The 17,340-nt window shown below is 36.5% G+C and overlaps 1 protein-coding gene across 50 annotated transcripts in view; it reads right to left on the reverse strand.

Moving 5' to 3' along the window:
• The window catches only part of gish (casein kinase I gish), a 187,592-nt gene that overhangs the window by 4,469 nt on the left and 165,783 nt on the right, over window positions 1-17,340 (reverse strand). For 19 of the 50 annotated variants that reach the window (XM_073972674.1, XM_073972624.1, XM_073972647.1 and 16 more), the window contains 2 exons: window positions 10,470-10,568; window positions 2,911-3,017 (listed from right to left, as the gene is read on the reverse strand). In XM_073972674.1, the coding sequence (XP_073828775.1) occupies window positions 2,911-3,017; window positions 10,470-10,568 (206 nt within the window). Of the gene's footprint in view, window positions 1-2,910; window positions 3,018-3,584; window positions 3,982-10,469; window positions 10,569-17,340 lie in introns of all 50 variants that reach the window. The other 31 variants (XM_073972847.1, XM_073972765.1, XM_073972812.1 and 28 more) reach the window with 2 other exon arrangements.

Raw genomic sequence — 17,340 nt, forward strand, 5'->3', positions numbered from 1 at the left:
AGCCTCTTATGTGCCGAGAGCTTTAGAACACCCATGTCCGCACGAAATGATCTCCTACCAGAAGAATTTCTGGTCAAAGTCAGTTCTTTTGTGAGAAGACTATGAGAAATCCAATAACAGGAGATCTCCCTCTCTCTCTGTTAAAAATAAAGCGCAAAACGCATTCAATGTTTCAATAAATTTGGACGACATTTCTGATGAAAGAATAAAGAAAAATTCGATCTATGTTGCCCTGGATCTTTTATTCTTTTATGAGAAATGACGCCCTACTTTACTGGAACGTTGGATGTGTTTTCGGCTTAAAGGCACACTATGAACATAAACCCTATATAAACGCCAATTCAGTAGAAAAACGCAATATGGACAACATTTCATTCACTGAAAACTGATATCTCCCGCACTTCTCTATACAAAAAAACGCACGAAATGTTCTAGCAGAAGAATGAAATTTGGCAATTATTGCGTAATGTGACGTGTCGCGTGACATTTATGAAGTCGCGACGATGTCTATAAAAGACATACGGCATTTATGAAGTCACGACGATGTCATTTATTTAGTAGAAAAACGCTATACGGACAACATTTCATTCACTGAAAATTGATATCTGCTGTTCTTTGAATATGAAGATTTTTCCCCGTTTTTTTTCTCTACAAAAGGAAAGAAGAATGAAATTTGGCAATTATTGCGCAATGTGACGTGTCGCGTAACATTTATGAAGTCGCGACGATGTCTATAAAAGACATACGGCATTTATGAAGTCACGACGATGACATTTATTTAGTAGAAAAACGCAATATGGACAACATTTCATTCACTGAAAACTGATATCTTCCGCACTTCTCTATACAAAAAACGCACGAAATTATCTAGCAGAAGAATGAAATTTGGCAATTACTGCGCAATGTGACGTGTCGAGTTACATTTATAAAGTCGCGACGATGTCTATAAAAGACATACGGCATTTATGAAGTCACGACGATGTCATTTATTTAGTAGAAAAACGCTATACGGACAACATTTCATTCACTGAAAATTGATATCTGCTGTTCTTTGAATATGAAGATTTTTTCCCGTTTTTTTTTCTCTACAAAAGGAAAGAAGAATGAAATTTGGCAATTATTGCGTAATGTGACGTGTCGCGTGACATTTATGAAGTCGCGACGATGTCTATAAAAGACATATGTACGGCATTTATGAAGTCACGACGATGTCATTTATTTAGTAGAACAAGTAAAAAAGTATCAGTCGGCTTTGCCGACAGAGATATACCCTCAGCCTGTATATATTGAAACAATTTTTTTCCAAAAACTTATGTATTTAGGGGTTTTTATAAATTTTGGGAATTTGAACCGACAAAAATGTTCATTAGGATTAGAGATCAAAAGTTTTGCGGAGGAGATATTTAAAGGAATGGATCTACATTGACCATTATGGAAGTGGATCTTCAGCCACTACATATGGTGTCATATGTGGGTTTTACACACTTTGGGATGTTCACTTAAGAAGTATGGACTTGCCCCTGAAAAAACGTTTACCATCGTAATTGAGGCAGCGAATGCAAGTTGCTTCAACAAAAATCAAAGTGATTCGATAGCAGCTCTTAAAGTGAACTTATCCGAAATTTTGTGTGTTAGGTACCGGACGGATTGGACAAATATAGTCTATATTTGAACCTGATCTATATCAAGTAGATATATTAGGATGTGTAAAGTATGGACCAATTCGGCCATTCTCTTTAAGAGTTACCGTATGAACAAATTTTCCGAACATTTTTGAACTTTTGTGGGGAGGTACCGGAAGGAGTGGACCGATACGGCTTATCTTCAAACTTAGACTATGTTTGGACAATATATTACTAAGGCCAAATTTTGGACCGAATCGGCAGATCCGTTCTAGAGTTATCTTGCGTTCCAACCACCTCACACGGTGTCATAGGGGTTTTTTGAAACTTTCAGGCTATTTTCTCAGGAAGTATGGACTTGCCCCTAATGAAACTTGTACCGTCGTATAGAGGGCACTGAACACAAGTTGCTAAAACAAAAATCACAGTTACTCGAGAGATGGCCCTAAACTGAACTTTTCCAAAATTTTGTGTGGGAGGTACTCGAAGGAGTGGGCTGGTTGAGACCATATTGGAACCTCATCTTCCTCTTGTAGAATGTTTACGATATACAAAGTATGGACCAAATCGGTTACTCCCTTCAAGAGTTATCGTGCGCACAAGTTTTGCGACAGTTTTTGAACATTTGTGGGGGAGGTACCTGAAGGAGTGGACCTATATGGCCCATCTTCGAACTTAAATCAATCTGGATAAAATATTTCGATACCCAAAATTTGAATCGAATCGATTGATCCGTTCGAGAGTTATCGTGCGCACCAGCCAGCCAGACAGACCGACAGACAGACAGACAGACAGACGGACGGACATTGCTAGATCTACTCAAAATTGTCTGAAACGGATATCGTACAAACATACTTGGGGTCTAAAACCATTACTTCGATGAGGCACATTTTTGGTCGTATCAAAGTGTAAATACCCTCTTTAGCCTAAAGGCTGAGGGCTTTAAAACGCTATACGGACAACATTTCATTCACTGAAAATTGATATCTGCTCTTCTTTGAATATCAAGATTTTTCCCATTTTTTTCTCTATAAAAGGAAGAAGTGTTGCTTTTAACGGTGTTTTTCTGCCGTATATCAGTTTTTATTATACATATTTTAATTAAAGCTCTGTTCCAAAACTAAAAAGTTTTTACAATTTTTACCACTTTTATACATTTTGCGTTCCCGTACACAAAATTTATATGAAAATCTTTTACGGCTTTTACAACTTTTTCGACTTTTACCACTTTATAAAGTACGGGAACAGGCCATAAATTCGTTATTTTATAGTTAAACAATTTACTTACTTTGTTTCATCGACTAATTCGACTTCAGGCTGTTGCGTTATGGGAGTATTTGAGTGACCAGCAGTGGGATCGTCCGCATTTAATTCGCCATTTGTCGAACTCACAACCTAGAATGAAAGAACAAGAAAAAAAGAAAGAAAAATAAAATATTAAAAAAATCGGCATTAGGCTATAGTCCCCCCGTTGTTGAGGGGAGAAAATCGAAAGGAAACACAATTGAATACATATTGACATAAAACTCTGGATACGATTACAAAGGGAAAATAGTACAATAGGTATACAAATAAGAATAACGGCAGTGTGGCACTTTTTTAAATATTGTTTTTTGTTTTCCTATATAAAATGCTGATTTTAGGTGTAAGAAAGGAACAGAAAAATAACCCCCTAGAAAAATTTTTTCAGTTAAAATTGCTGCTGCCTTTTTGGGAAAAGGAAAATGGAATTGGGGGAATGGAGGAGGAAACATGGTAAAATAACCTAAATCAGCATTTTTTTTTTCTTTAACCAATTCCACCCAATTGTCTTAATTGACACTAAAAACCATAACAAAGAAAAACAAAATACTTTGAAAAAACACACATCACATCATGAACAACAACAAACAGTTATAGAAAACAATTACAAAACATTAAACATAGACGACGACTAAAAAAACGACATTTATTTCTAAATACCTTTTTGGAAAATTTTGTTGAAAAAAAAAAAATTTAAAAATAAAACCAAAAATTGTTTTTCTCTTATTTAGTTTTCTGTTGTTTTCTTCTCTCAAGAAACTACAATAAAACTTAAAAACTAGAAAGTTATTGGATTCAATTTCTTGTGCGTTTGGATAGCGAGCGAGAGAGGGGGTTGGTTGGTGGTGGGGATGAGGGATTTTTGACATCACTATTTTTCATTGCTTGTATCTTTCTTTGAATTATTGCTGGTTGTGGCGGTATTAGTGGGGGCAACAGGTGCAGCAACAACAGCCTTGGGAGCAGCAGTAGCAGCCTTAACTGATTTCTCTTCTTCCTCACTACGGTATGCCTCAAAGGGACTATCATCATCAGAACTATCATCTTCGGGAAATTTCTAAATTGATTGATCGAAGTTATTCGGATAAAGGATATGCGGTTTCAAAAACACGTTTTTGTTCCTCTCATCATAACAAACAAACAAAAAAACCGAAAATAAATAAATAAATCTTGCATTTCTTGTTGTTTTCTTACAAATAGAGTTAATTGAGTATACATATCTGGCAGGTTATGTTTTTAAAACTTTCATCATCATGCAATATTATTGTATAAATAAATATTATTTAAAAGAAACTTATTTTTAAACATTCCACAAAAAAATGAAAATAACACAAATCACATGCAGTGAAAAAAGAAAATTTTACATTGTAGAAAAATTTTGTGGCGTAAGGGGAAAATAAAGAAACTCTTCGTTTTCCTTACATCTCCTTCAGTGATAATATGATGTGAGTGAAGTTACGTTTTTCATTTATTTTAAGAGAATACGAAAGTGTTTTTTCTAAAGTTTAATTTTGTACGATTTGTTTTCTTTAATGATGTGAGAATATAGATTATAATTAGATTCAATCTTTTGAAGATGTTGTATTTTTAATGTAAATGAATATAGTATTTTATTGGAATTGAAATTATGTAATCATTTTTCCGTTACCGACAAAAAAACGTTAAAATTAAAACGAATTAACAGTTTAAAACACAAAAGTTGACATAATGTGTGTTCGTTTACTCAAAATTCGTACAAATTGTTACTGGATGTTGTTCGTTTACACTACAGTACAATGCAAAAGACCTTAGTTCTTTACAAGAAGTTACTGGACTTGTACAAATTTGTACAAATTGTCGAGTAAACGAACACACATATTGTTGCTATCGGTTGTTGTAACAGTAGGTCTGTGCGACAACTTTCCCAGCAATAATTACTCAGCAATTTCCAGCAACTTATCTCAGTGAATTTTACTCTCTCAAGCAAGAAAAATTGCAAAAAGTTATCGAACAACATTTTGCAAAAACTTGCAAGAAAGTCAGCTGTTTCCGAAAATGTATGAAAATCGTTTTTGTTTATTTTGATATTTTAAACCAAATGGAACAAAAAAATAAATTTTAAAATTTGCATTTGACTTATTTAAAGCATTAATCCCATCCACAACGCTTTAAAATATAAAAAAAAAAAATTGAAAATGTGAAATTTTCTTGGTCAAAAATGCTAACATTTTGAATTGTTTACATTGAACAGCTGATTAAAAGTCAGCTGGCCGAACTCACAAATTTTTACGGGATAAATTTTCCAAGCAAAAATTTGCAAGTTCTCAGTCACAGAACTTACCAAAAATCTCACCCAACTCGCTCTCTTTTCCTGAATAATTTTGTTATCGAACAGCATCAAACGCTCGACGTATTTCGGTAGTTCTCATAAGAGTACACGTGTTCTACTTTTTTTCACCACACACGCCCTGGGTATACGGTCGTATACAGGTATGGGCCTTACACATACATATATCAAATACTAGGTCTGTACGATAACTTATGACATAGGGGATGGAAGATACCAAGGAACCGTCCTGACCGGTTTTAACATGGCAAAGCCCAGGATTTATCTTGGTCCCTCTTTAATCTCAAGTGGACACTGACCACCCCGTGGTGTCACCTGGGGAACTGCCTTTAACACGCGTTAAAGGTAGTGAACTATCATTTTCCGTGCGTTCACCCATAAGAACGTTAAAAACTTGGGTTTGGGCGTCGGGTTAGTAAACCTCCCCTAGAAAAAACAGCCTACTATGAAAAAACGAAAGAAAAGAAAAACAAACCCCTCTAAAGTTGACGAACCCCGCAAACGTTTTAAGGACCATGATCTGCGAATCTGCACCTGGAATGTTCGCAGTCTTTATAGAGAAGGTGCAGTTTACGCATTGGCAGATGTATTTAAAAAGTACAAGGTCGACATTACTGCCATACAGGAAATACGATGGATTGGGCGAAAGGCGTCACAACAACACCTAAAGGTGACGCACTGTATTATAGCTGCCATGACGTAAAGCATCAGTTTGGTTGCGGATTCGTAGTTAGTCGGAGGCTAAAATATTTGGTATCAAGCTTCATCCCAGTGAATGAAAGACTCGCTTCAATTCGATTCAAAGCAAAATTCTTCAACATCAGCTTTATTTGCGTGATAGATGGAAGACATTCATCGAGCGTGTTGGATGTACGATCGTTCCGAGGCGCAAACATTGATTCGGACCACTACCTTGTTGCAGCAAAGGTACGTACCCGTCTAAACGTTGCAAATAAAGCACGAACATACACAACGCGGAAGTTGGACATCGACAGGCTGCAAACACAACAGATAGCCACAGCATATTCCACTCAACTAGCCCAATTGCTTAATCAAAGCACTCCTCATACCGATAACATATTAGCGCAATGGAAAAGCATTGCCCACTCCATGCAAACAGCCGCAAAATCTATACTTTGAACCAGAGACCTCCACCAAGGAATCCATGGTATGATCAGGAGAGATGGAAAAGAGGGAGTGTGAAAAAATCGAGATGTACAGGAGCCAGAATTAAGTCCGAAAATTGTACCAAAGAGTCAAACCTGTAGAGATCAGCAAGGTAATTTTGTAACTGATACAGATAGTGTGCTCAGGATATGGAAAGAACATTTTTCAAAACTGTTGGTATCCAATAGCAGCAAAGACGACGAAGATACCACAGACCCAATCCTAGAAGATGGTATAGAATGTATACCGCCCGGCCAAGATGAGGTAAAAACAGCAATCAACCGGCTGAAGAATAATAAAGCAGCCGAGCTGTTTAAAACCGGAGGCGACTCGCTGATAAGGTGTATGCATCAGCTAGTTAGCACCATCTGGCAGGAAGAACGCGTACCCGACGATTGGAACCTGAGCATCCTATGTCCCGTCCACAAGAAAGGAGATAAGACTGTATGCTCCAACTATAGGGGCATAAGTCTTCTCCCTATTGCCTATAACATAGTGTCAGGGATATTGTGCGAACGACTAAAGTCAATGGTCAACGAAATAATTGGACCATACCAATGTGGCTTTGTCGATTATAAAGCAGCCTTCGACAGCCCGCTGCGCTCAAAGGTTTTCCAAGCCATGCCTGAATTTGGTATCCCCGCAAAGCTCAACCTGTTTGTAAAATGACTTTAACTGACACGAGGTCCTCAGTTAAAATAGGAAAGAACCTCTCCGAAGAGTTTGGTACCAAAAGAGGTTTCAGACAAGGAGACAGCCTTTCGTGTGATCTATTCAACATCCTGCTGGAAAAGGTTATACGAGAGGCAAACATCAAAAGAAGTGGCACAATCTACACCAATAGTCACATGTTACTTGCTTATGCTGATGATATAGACATCATGGGTCGATCAGTAAAAGAAGTAACTGATACCTTTATGAAGGTCGAAGGAGAATCTGCTAAAGTGGGTCTGGCGGTAAATGGTGAGAAAACCAAGTTGATGGTGTCGACGCGCAATGCGTCCATTGAGCTCGGACCAACTGTGGAAGTTGGTTCCTATAATATTGTGGTAGTAAAAGACTTCGTCTACCTCGGCACCTCCGTAAACACAACAAACGACAGTTGTGAAATAAAAAGAAGAATTGTATTGGCCAACAGATGCTACTTTGTTTTAAGTAAGCAGTTTAAAGACAAAGCCACATCACGTCAAACAAAAATAACCCAGTTGACAGTTTCTACAAAATTTCTGTAGGAATTACCATATAGAAGTTTTTATAGAATTTCTGTTGAAATTGTTATAGAAGTTCATACTGAATTTCCACAAAAGTTTCCATATTATTTATATAAAACTTTGTGTAAAGCCCTGTTCCAGAACTAAAAAGTTTTTACAATTTTTACCACTTTTAAACATTTTGCGTTCCCGTACACAAAATTTATATGAAAATCGGTTACGACTTTTACAACTTTTACGACTTTTACCACTTTATAAAGTACGGGAACAGGCCATAAATGTGCTTTAATTCATTCAATGATATTATACAATACAAAGCCTGACAATATGTGTATTCGTTTACTCAATAGTGGTTATTCTGAATCAAACTGCCGTCTCTGTCTAGTTTAAGTTAACGGAGAGAGTGAGAAAACTCATAGGGAGTTTTTATTCAGAATAACACCTAATAATTTGTGGAAAATTGTTACTGGATGTTGTTCGTTTACTCAACAGCTATTTGTACAAATTATTGAGTAAAAGAACACACCTAATGTGACAGAAAACTTGACGCAGTTCGTTTACCGCAACAATAATAAAATACGCGTTTTTATATAAACGGACAAAATGGAAAATATATATAGCCCAATTATGAATGTCAACTCCCCGTGAGTTTTCTCCCTTTCTCCTAGAAGTTGAAATTGCAGACAAAGACAAAACTCAGGGGAGTTTACATTCAAAGGAGTGAGAATATATGTAGGTCTTCAGTACAAAGACGTAAATACAACTAAGACTTGACAAAATGCATGCAACAAAAAAATGTTTACGAAACTTTGTATAGAAACATTACCCTTAACAGGTTGCAGTTAATTCAAAATCGCAACCAAGGAGGAACATTTCATGTAATGGTATCAGAAACGAAATTTATGAATTCAAGGATCTATTCAAGAATAATTCCATGTCAATTGGATCGGTAAATTCGGTTAAATACGTAAAAATTTATAAAAGAAAAAAATGTTATTTCACCATATTGTAATATAACATTATGTTAAATTCAAAAGCCATTCACTGAAGAATGATAGCAAAAAATATGTCTTATCTTGTTGTATTTAAGTCTTTGTTGAGTATAAGCATCTAGTTTATCTAAGTGAAAAAGTGATGATGTTTTTTTCTACTGTACGTCGAATTTTAGGTGCCACATTCTTCTTCTTTGGTAGAACTTGTTCACATAACCTAAAACAAGGCTTACTTCAAACAATGAAATGATTATTTAGTCTAGAAAAAAATTGTGTATAATTGAAGAAAAATCTACTGCATTACACTGCACTTTACAAAATAATCTACTGTTCAAAGAAGTGCACGGATTTGTGTGAAACTAGAATATATTGAAAACAATTTATGCTTGGTAATTGAAAACACTACAAACTTATACCCTACACCATATTACCACAATAAATGTGAATGATGTGAACGTGATATCAATTTTGAAAAGTAAACACAATTGCTCTGTTCCAGAACCTGCAAGAAGCTACTATTTTTTACTACGATAACATTTTTTCCTTTATGTTATCGGAAAAAATAGTAAAAATTAGTAGATTCTTGCAGTACTGGAACAGAACAACGCACATTTTTTAGTAATTCACTTGGAATTGGAGAAAGTTGCGAAACAAATCGATAAAGTCTTTGATGTTTAAAGCTGTAAACACATCCAACGTTTCAGTAAAGAAGTTGGGGGTCATTTTCTGATAATAGAATAATGAAAAAATCTATCAATGTTGCCCTTGACAGCTCTATGTAGCAGCCACTATTGAAAATTGTCACATTGGGTCTCATAGTAATCGATGGTAAAACCCGAAGTGATGGTGTGAACCCCCAAGACATTTCCAAAACTTGTAGGGCCGATGAAAAGCAGAAGTTAATACCAATCTAGCGACCCCTATATTCTACAATTTAATTATTCGGTAGTTTGTTGAATGAAAATGATTCTTATGGTATGTTTACATTTACCAAAATCCACTCGATTTCAACTGCCAATTTCATTTAAGGGATTGATATTTGCAATCTACACGATTTCGTAAATGTAATCGGGACTATTATGGAGTTTTATGAAGAACAACTACTACCATTATGGTGTAAGGTATTGAGATATCAACAACATTTCTTTCTAACTACAATAAAGCCAAGTGTGGTGGTAAGACAACTTTGGCCACCAACAAATTATTTATGGACCACATAAAACATTTTTTTTAGGTTAGAACTTTTAGAATTTGTAATACCTTGAATGAATGTAGAGTAAATCAAGTGAAAACATTATAACTGAAAACACCAAAAATATAATGGTCTGTTGATGTTGTTTTTGTCGTTTTGGTGTTCGGTGTAAAGAAGGGGGGAGGAAATAGTAGAAGTAGTAGCAGAGTAATAGCAGAAACAACACACAGATTGGATCATGGGGGAGGAAGAAGAAGAATAATAACAATAAAGAAAAAGTAAAATGTTTTACAAAAAATATAAACGTTTTGGGGATCAGAGAAATATGAAAGCAACAACAAATCATTCAAACAAAAAGGCAATTAAGAAACAAAGACAAAATACACTTGGAAACGGAATAAACATAACCTTAAATTTAAGCATATTTTGAATTTTTTATGTATTTTCTTACTAAACATTTTCCGAACAAGACTAAACACAAACAAACACAAATTTCCAAAATAGAACATTTTCAATTTCCACATAAATTTATATTCCAGTGGTATGTTTTTGTTTTTTTTTTTTTTGGAATTTTAGAGAAAACAATCAACAAAAGAATGGAAAAAGAAGAGAGAAGAAAGACAACAAATGGAAATTTCGACACTCATTACGACTTACCTGTACAGAACCATGCCTATCGGCAGGCGTAAGATTGCCCAGTGTAGCACCTGGTTTGGGTACATCTGGCCACGCGGCAACACCTCCTTTGGCATTTGTCTGTGTGTGTGTTGGTGGTTTGGCGCGTATTGGTGTTGTTGGGTGGTAAGGAATGGATGATAAACAATCGATAATGTCATCCGTTAAAGGACAGGTTTTTTGAATTTTATATAAAGGGTTTTGAAGCAATTTAAAGGTATATCAGGCATCACCCATCATGTAACCCCACATTCACAGTTGATACGATATTTAAATTTCATTTGAAAGGAGGTGTTACATTTTATGTTTTGTTTTGTTTGATTTTTTTTTTTTTTTTTGAAGGGAAACATTATGAAAAAATAAAAAATAAATAAAATTTGTTTATGAGTTTCAATTTTCCACACACTCATCATCATCATAACAAAGGAAAAAAGATTTTTGCTAAATATGGTTTAATATTTGTTTTTAGAGAGCATTTTCTAATGGAAAAAAGTACAATACAATGTATGATTGTTGCTGTTGTTGTTTTGTTTGATAATGTACATATGTATATCGGAAATATGATGAACCTTTAGCCATTTGTTGAAGTAGAAGAAGAAGCGAATAAATGTAGAAAGGTACCAAAAAAAGGAATAAAGAAGTAATAAGTAATAATAAAACCGAAAAACCAAAACAAATTCAAATCCAAATACAATAGAATGGATGAATGAAATAATGGGAGAAGCGTTCGGGAAAGCCGGAGTTACTGCTCTAAATTTTTACTTTTTTTCTTAGCAATACCACAAAGAGCATACGAATGGAAGAAGCTTGGGGTTTCACAATAAAACTGACAAATACTTGTAGCCAAATACACGAGACATTACCTTGTAAAATTTGGTTAGTAAAAGCGCTTATATACATAATTCAATAGAAGATTAGGGGTCAAATGTTTTATATAAAGGAGCTAATTATATAAAGGTCCCATCACCAAAGCTTAAAGCATTTGAATGTTATTAAAAATATGTACTTTTATTTATGTTATTATGTTTACAATCAAGTCCTTAATTAAGGTCCAATTAATTAAATCTAAAAAAGAGTTGAGTTAAAAGTTTGAATGAGTCGGAATTTTTTCCTCCGTCATCATCGTTTTATATTCTATGTCGCCACGTTTAATATTCAATGTCGTTGTAGGAAATACAAGCCCGTACAAACTATCTCAGAAATTGCCAAATTGTCTTGTTCAAACATTTTAAAATTTTAAGTTGTTTTTGACAGCTCTATGTGGCAGCCACTATTGAAAATTGTCACATTGGATCTGATAGTGATCGATAATAAAACCCAAAGTGATGGTGTCAACGCCCAAGACATTTCCAAAACTTGTAGGGCCCATGGTATAAGTAAAGAGGTAGATTTAAATGAAAAAATCTATAGAACCCTTGTTTTTCCTGAATTCCTAAAACTTCAAAATTAAGCAACAAGTGGGTTTGTTTACAACACCAATTTTGAGCATTTTATAAAAATCGCGAAAAATGAATGAAGGACCAATGTTTCTCCGCATAATCAAGTTGTGGATATGATAAAATGTTTGTTTCAATGATATCCTGGCGAATTATTTCCATACAAATGTTCCAAAAATAATTTTAACAAGTAAGAAAAGCGTTAAATTCGGTCGGGCCGAACTTTTTATGCCCTCCACCACAAATTTCAGCCATTTCGGTGGATTAATGTGGCCACAACCTTCAAAATACCGAAATTCGGAAGGTACCGTTCTATGGGGGCTATATGATGGCGTGGACCTATACCTACAAATTTCTGGGGGAAAGTTTTATACGCCTAAAGAAGACTAAATACCAAATTTCAGCCATATCGGTGTGATAATGAGGGTAAAACGTTCAAAATATCGAAAATCGGGAGATATTGTATTATGGGGGCTATATCAACACGTGGACCTATATAAACATTTTATGGTAGAAATGTTTCTTAGCCTCTGGGAACACAAAATACAAAGTTACAACCGATTCTTTGGTCAAATGGGTCTGATACATTCAAAATATATTAAAATGACGCGTACTTTATAAGGGGTCTTATGTGGGGACTATACCAAAACGTGGACCTATATAACCCAACTTTGGTAGGAATGTTTTCTGGCCTCTGAAGACACAAAATACCAAATTACAACCAATTCTGTGGTCAAATGGGTCTAATACATTCAAAATATATTAAAATGACGCGTACTTTATATGGGGCCTTATATGGGGGCTATACCAAAACGTGGACCTATATAACCCAACTTTGGTAGGAATATTTTTTGGCCTCTGGAGACACAAAGTACCAAATTACAACCAATTCGGTGGTAAAATGGGCCAAATATCTTAAAAATTCCTTAAAACGACGACGCGTCACGCGTCATTTTGTATGGGGGCTATACGAAAGCGTGGACCTACATAGCCCGCTTTCAATACCAAAAGTCCTACGTAAATATAACATATTTTCCCAAAATTTCATCAACCTACGTCAATCCGTTCGGACGCTAGAGTGATTTCCACAGACGGACAGACGGACAGACAGACAGACGGACGGACATGGCTATATCGATGTAGAATTGCACGCTGATCAAGAATATATATACTTTGTGGGGTCTACAATGATTATTTCGAGTAGTTACAAACGTAGTGACAAACTTAATATACCCCCATCCTATGGTGGAGGGTATAAAAATCATTGAATTCGATTGTTTTTAAAATTGTTTGACATATTATTCAAACACCACACACACATACACAGTTTGTGTATATTGTTTTGAAGTTTTAGGAATACTCGAATGAAAAAATTTAAATTTACATAAAGCTTTGGCTAACCTTTCTTATTAAACCATGGTAGGGACGATGAAAAACAAAAGTTAATACCAATCTAGCGACCCCTATATTCCCCAATTTAATTATTCGGTAGTTTGTTGAATGAAAATGATTCTTATGGTATGTTTACATTTACCAAAATCTACTCGATTTCAACTGCCAATTACATTGCTTAAACGTCACATGAATTCTATGGATTTCAGATGAATTTTCATTTAAGGGATTGAGACAGTTGCAATCCACTCGATTTCGTAAATGTAATCGGACTATTGTGGAGTTTTATGAAGAACAACTACAACCATTATGGTGTAAAATGTAAACGTACTATTATGGAATTAAACATTAGGTCTGTCTGGTTACTTTCCCAGCAAGAATTGTCCAGCAAGAACTTTCTCAGAGAGTAAGAAGTTTTTGTTCACTTTTGCTAGAAAATGGTAAAAAGTAAACAGACACCTTCCCAGCAAAAACCAGAAAACAATCAGCTGACTTGCCAAAACAGAACAATTTGTCCGCCAATAAAGAAATCAAAGGAAGCAAACATGTTGTATTTTATTAAAAATAATAAAAAGGAAATGAACTAAAAAATGATTTTTCCACTTTGCAAATTTGTTCTTTAAAACACAAAACAATTAGGCTTTGCTAATTCGACAATAAAATTGTATTTCCTTTTCACAAACATAAATCAACGAAAAATTAAAAACAGATGATTTTTTGTTTTCAGGAAGAAGAAGAGTTGCAAATGGTTGCTAGAAGAAATTTGTCCAGCAAGAATTTGCAAACTCTCAGTTAAAGAACTGTCAAAATGTCTCTCTCGATTTGCTCTCTTTTGCTGGCTTTTTGTGTTATCAGACGACTTCCAGCAACAATTGGTACAAATTGTTACAGACAGACCATGGTACAATAAGAAAGGTAGATGCATCGGCGAATTGCTACAACAAAGCAACTTTTTTTGTAATGTAAACTGTCAAAATTTTCGCCAAATGGTCTCTTGTTGTCTCTTTTTATCGCTTGTGCATGGTACAATTACTTAGGTAGATGCCTCAGCCCAGCTGATCGAATCTAAAACGTCAAAAAACTAGGAATTCGCCATGAAAAATCAAAACAAAAAACCATATGATTCGGTAAGTAAGAGATAGCATGTGTTCACTTTATAGACAAACACAAGCGATAAAAAGAGACAACAAGAGATCATTTGGCGAACATTTTGACATTTTACATTACAAAAAAGTTGCTTTGTTGTAGCAATTCGCCGTTGTTTCTACCTATTTAATTGTACCATGTGTACATGTTTACTTGCGGCAATTGTCAGTTTGTAGGTGAGAGAGGGTGCTGAGAGGCAAAGGGTTACCATATGCCTCACCTCTCTCTCCTACAAAATGACAATTGCCGCAAGTAAACTCGCCCAATGTAAATTGGGACAAAGAAAACAAATCAACTTTATGTTGTACACGTAAAATGTCAACATTTGTTGTGTTTTGTATTAGAATTTAATTTACAATAACTTATTTTGGCAGTTAAAGATCGATCAGCTGGTATTTTCTGTTACGCCAAACAAAAATAACTGCGTCAACAACTTTTTCTCGGAAAATGTTATGTATTCATCTACCTTAATTGACAATAAAGAAATTGGCCTCAAACATATTCCGTGTCGGCGAAAACAAATGTTTCGCCTTTGTTTATGAATTTTGACATTTCAAATCTTTGTTATTGTCATGGTACAATAAGAAAGGTAGATGTATCGGCGAATTGCTACAACAAAGCAACTTTTTTGTAATGTAATCTGTCAAAAATTTCGCCAAATGGTCTCTTGTTGTCTCTTTTTATCGCTTGTGTTTGTCTATAAAGTGTAGACATGCTATCTCTTACTTACCGAATCATATGGTTTTTTGTTTTGATTTTTCATGGCGAATTCATAGTTTTTTGACGTTTTAGATTCGATCAGCTGGGCTGAGGCATCTACCTTTCTAATTGTACCATGGTTATTGTTTGAATTCGCTTGAGAGAGGACCTATATAATTGGGCCATGGACCAAAGGTTATCCACGTAGTAATCTCCTACAAAACAGATATCCCCTAATGCCGGGGTGCAGGCGAATTCGTGCCCATGGATATTCCAAAGTTTGTTGACTCCACACCTGTGCGTGTGGTTTAATGAAAAAAACCCTTCTCCACCAAAAAACAAGGTGTAGAGAGGTAGTTCAACGGGGAAATTACACCCGAAGGCTAAGAGAGCAAACACGAGTCATGACTCCAAGCCATCTATCTGCCACCAAAAGACTGGGAGCCAGCGAGATGCCACTGCAAGGTACCCTCACAAGATAGCCAAGGCCAAAAATCATCTTTAGGATCTCTTCTTACGGATAGCACTGTTGAAAAGAGCAGCAAACAACTGATGGTTCCATACGAACTTTGAGACGCGGTCATGGATACAACTGATCCTGATGGTAAAATCTGTGACAATCGATATCTGTTTATAGAAGATCGACTGAGAGACATTGGATTCGCGGGCAATGGATATCCTTCAATGCATAGTCAATTCGGTATTGACTCCCCTATAGGAAAGTCAACGTTATCTGCTGCCATGGACTGCGGAGATGAGAATATCAATTCCAATCACCAACTATCCCAAGATCCTTGACAAGGCCACAGTTATCTGCACAAAGCTTTAAGGTACAAAAACGCTCCTAAGACCCCTAAGCGACAACACTTGGGGAAGAAACCAAGGCGAATTTAGGAAGGTGATACAAAAGGCGAATTCAGGTCCGTTGTTGTTGTTGTGACAGTGTTTTTATTATGTTTATATGTTCGTTCCTCTGTTCAATCTAGCTCTGGGACTATCTCCAGTTCCAGAAAAATGGCTTCGATGGGATGTAACCACAGATCCACTGGAGTTAGATGGGTAGGTTTGGCGGGCCAGTTAAAAAGGTGTTGTGTGTCGTGCGGGCCCATGCCACATACTGGGCAGATGTCTTGCACGGCGTGGTCGATTTCCGCCCAATAAGAATTTAGGCGACTGCAATATCCCGAGCGTAGTTGAGCCAAAACTACTCTAGTTTGTCGTGTCAGCTTACGCTCCTCAGCTGCGATAGATGGAGGATGTACTCCGAGTACTTTATTCACACTATAATTGCTTAAAGCCTTGGCAACTGCGTCCGTGTGAATGCTATTCAATCCTGCTTGATATGCTTGTTGATCTAGGGGTTCTCTCCTGTATCGTTGGACCTCTCCCTCTAGAGCAAGGATATCCTCCCTGAATGGGCCGGGCCTACCCACAAGATGGTGATTGGGATGTCTCACACGATAACATCCAAGCAGGTACTGCAACGAAAGCATCTCATTGTGTTGCTTTACAGGAAGAATTTTTGCCTCCTCATGTAGATGGTCCACTGAAGATTTGAGGAGGCACCCTGTCGCTGTTCTCAGGGCGGCATTCTGGCAAGTTTGAATCTTTTTCCAGTTCGTATCACACAATCTCGGGGACCAGACTGGAGCCGCGTAGCTTACCACAGACCGACCTATCGCGTTATACGTGGTCAACAAGGTTTCTTTATCTGTCAGGTGAACTGTGAACCTCTCCTCTAATTCTGGTAGGGGCGTCCACATTGACCGTGCAAAACGTAGAGCTATCAATCTGCTCAGCCAGCACTGTACCTCTCTGGTCGTTTCCGAGGGCCGAATGCCACATCTCATGATGCGCATTAAAATCCCCCAGGACCAGACGATTATGACCTTGCAAGAGCGGGCTAATGTCAGGCCTATAATCAGGGATAAAGCTATTTCTCGGCGGGATGTATACATTCAGCAACTCTATCTCGGCAGCTCCACACCTGACTGCTACCCCCATACATTCCATGTACGTGTCATTAGAGATAGGCTCAAGCGAGATAGGTCTGTATTGGACAGACTGGTGCAATAGGAAAGCCAATCCCCCACCTCCACTTCTGGTGCGATCTTTCCTCAGAACATTGTAACCATCACAATGCTCTATGCTGTGGTTGTTGTTCAGCTTGGTTTCCTGCA

The sequence above is a fragment of the Musca autumnalis genome, unplaced genomic scaffold (assembly GCF_047663935.1).
Source record: "Musca autumnalis isolate F117 unplaced genomic scaffold, ASM4766393v1 scaffold_1, whole genome shotgun sequence".
NCBI classification, from domain to species: Eukaryota; Metazoa; Arthropoda; class Insecta; order Diptera; family Muscidae; genus Musca; species Musca autumnalis.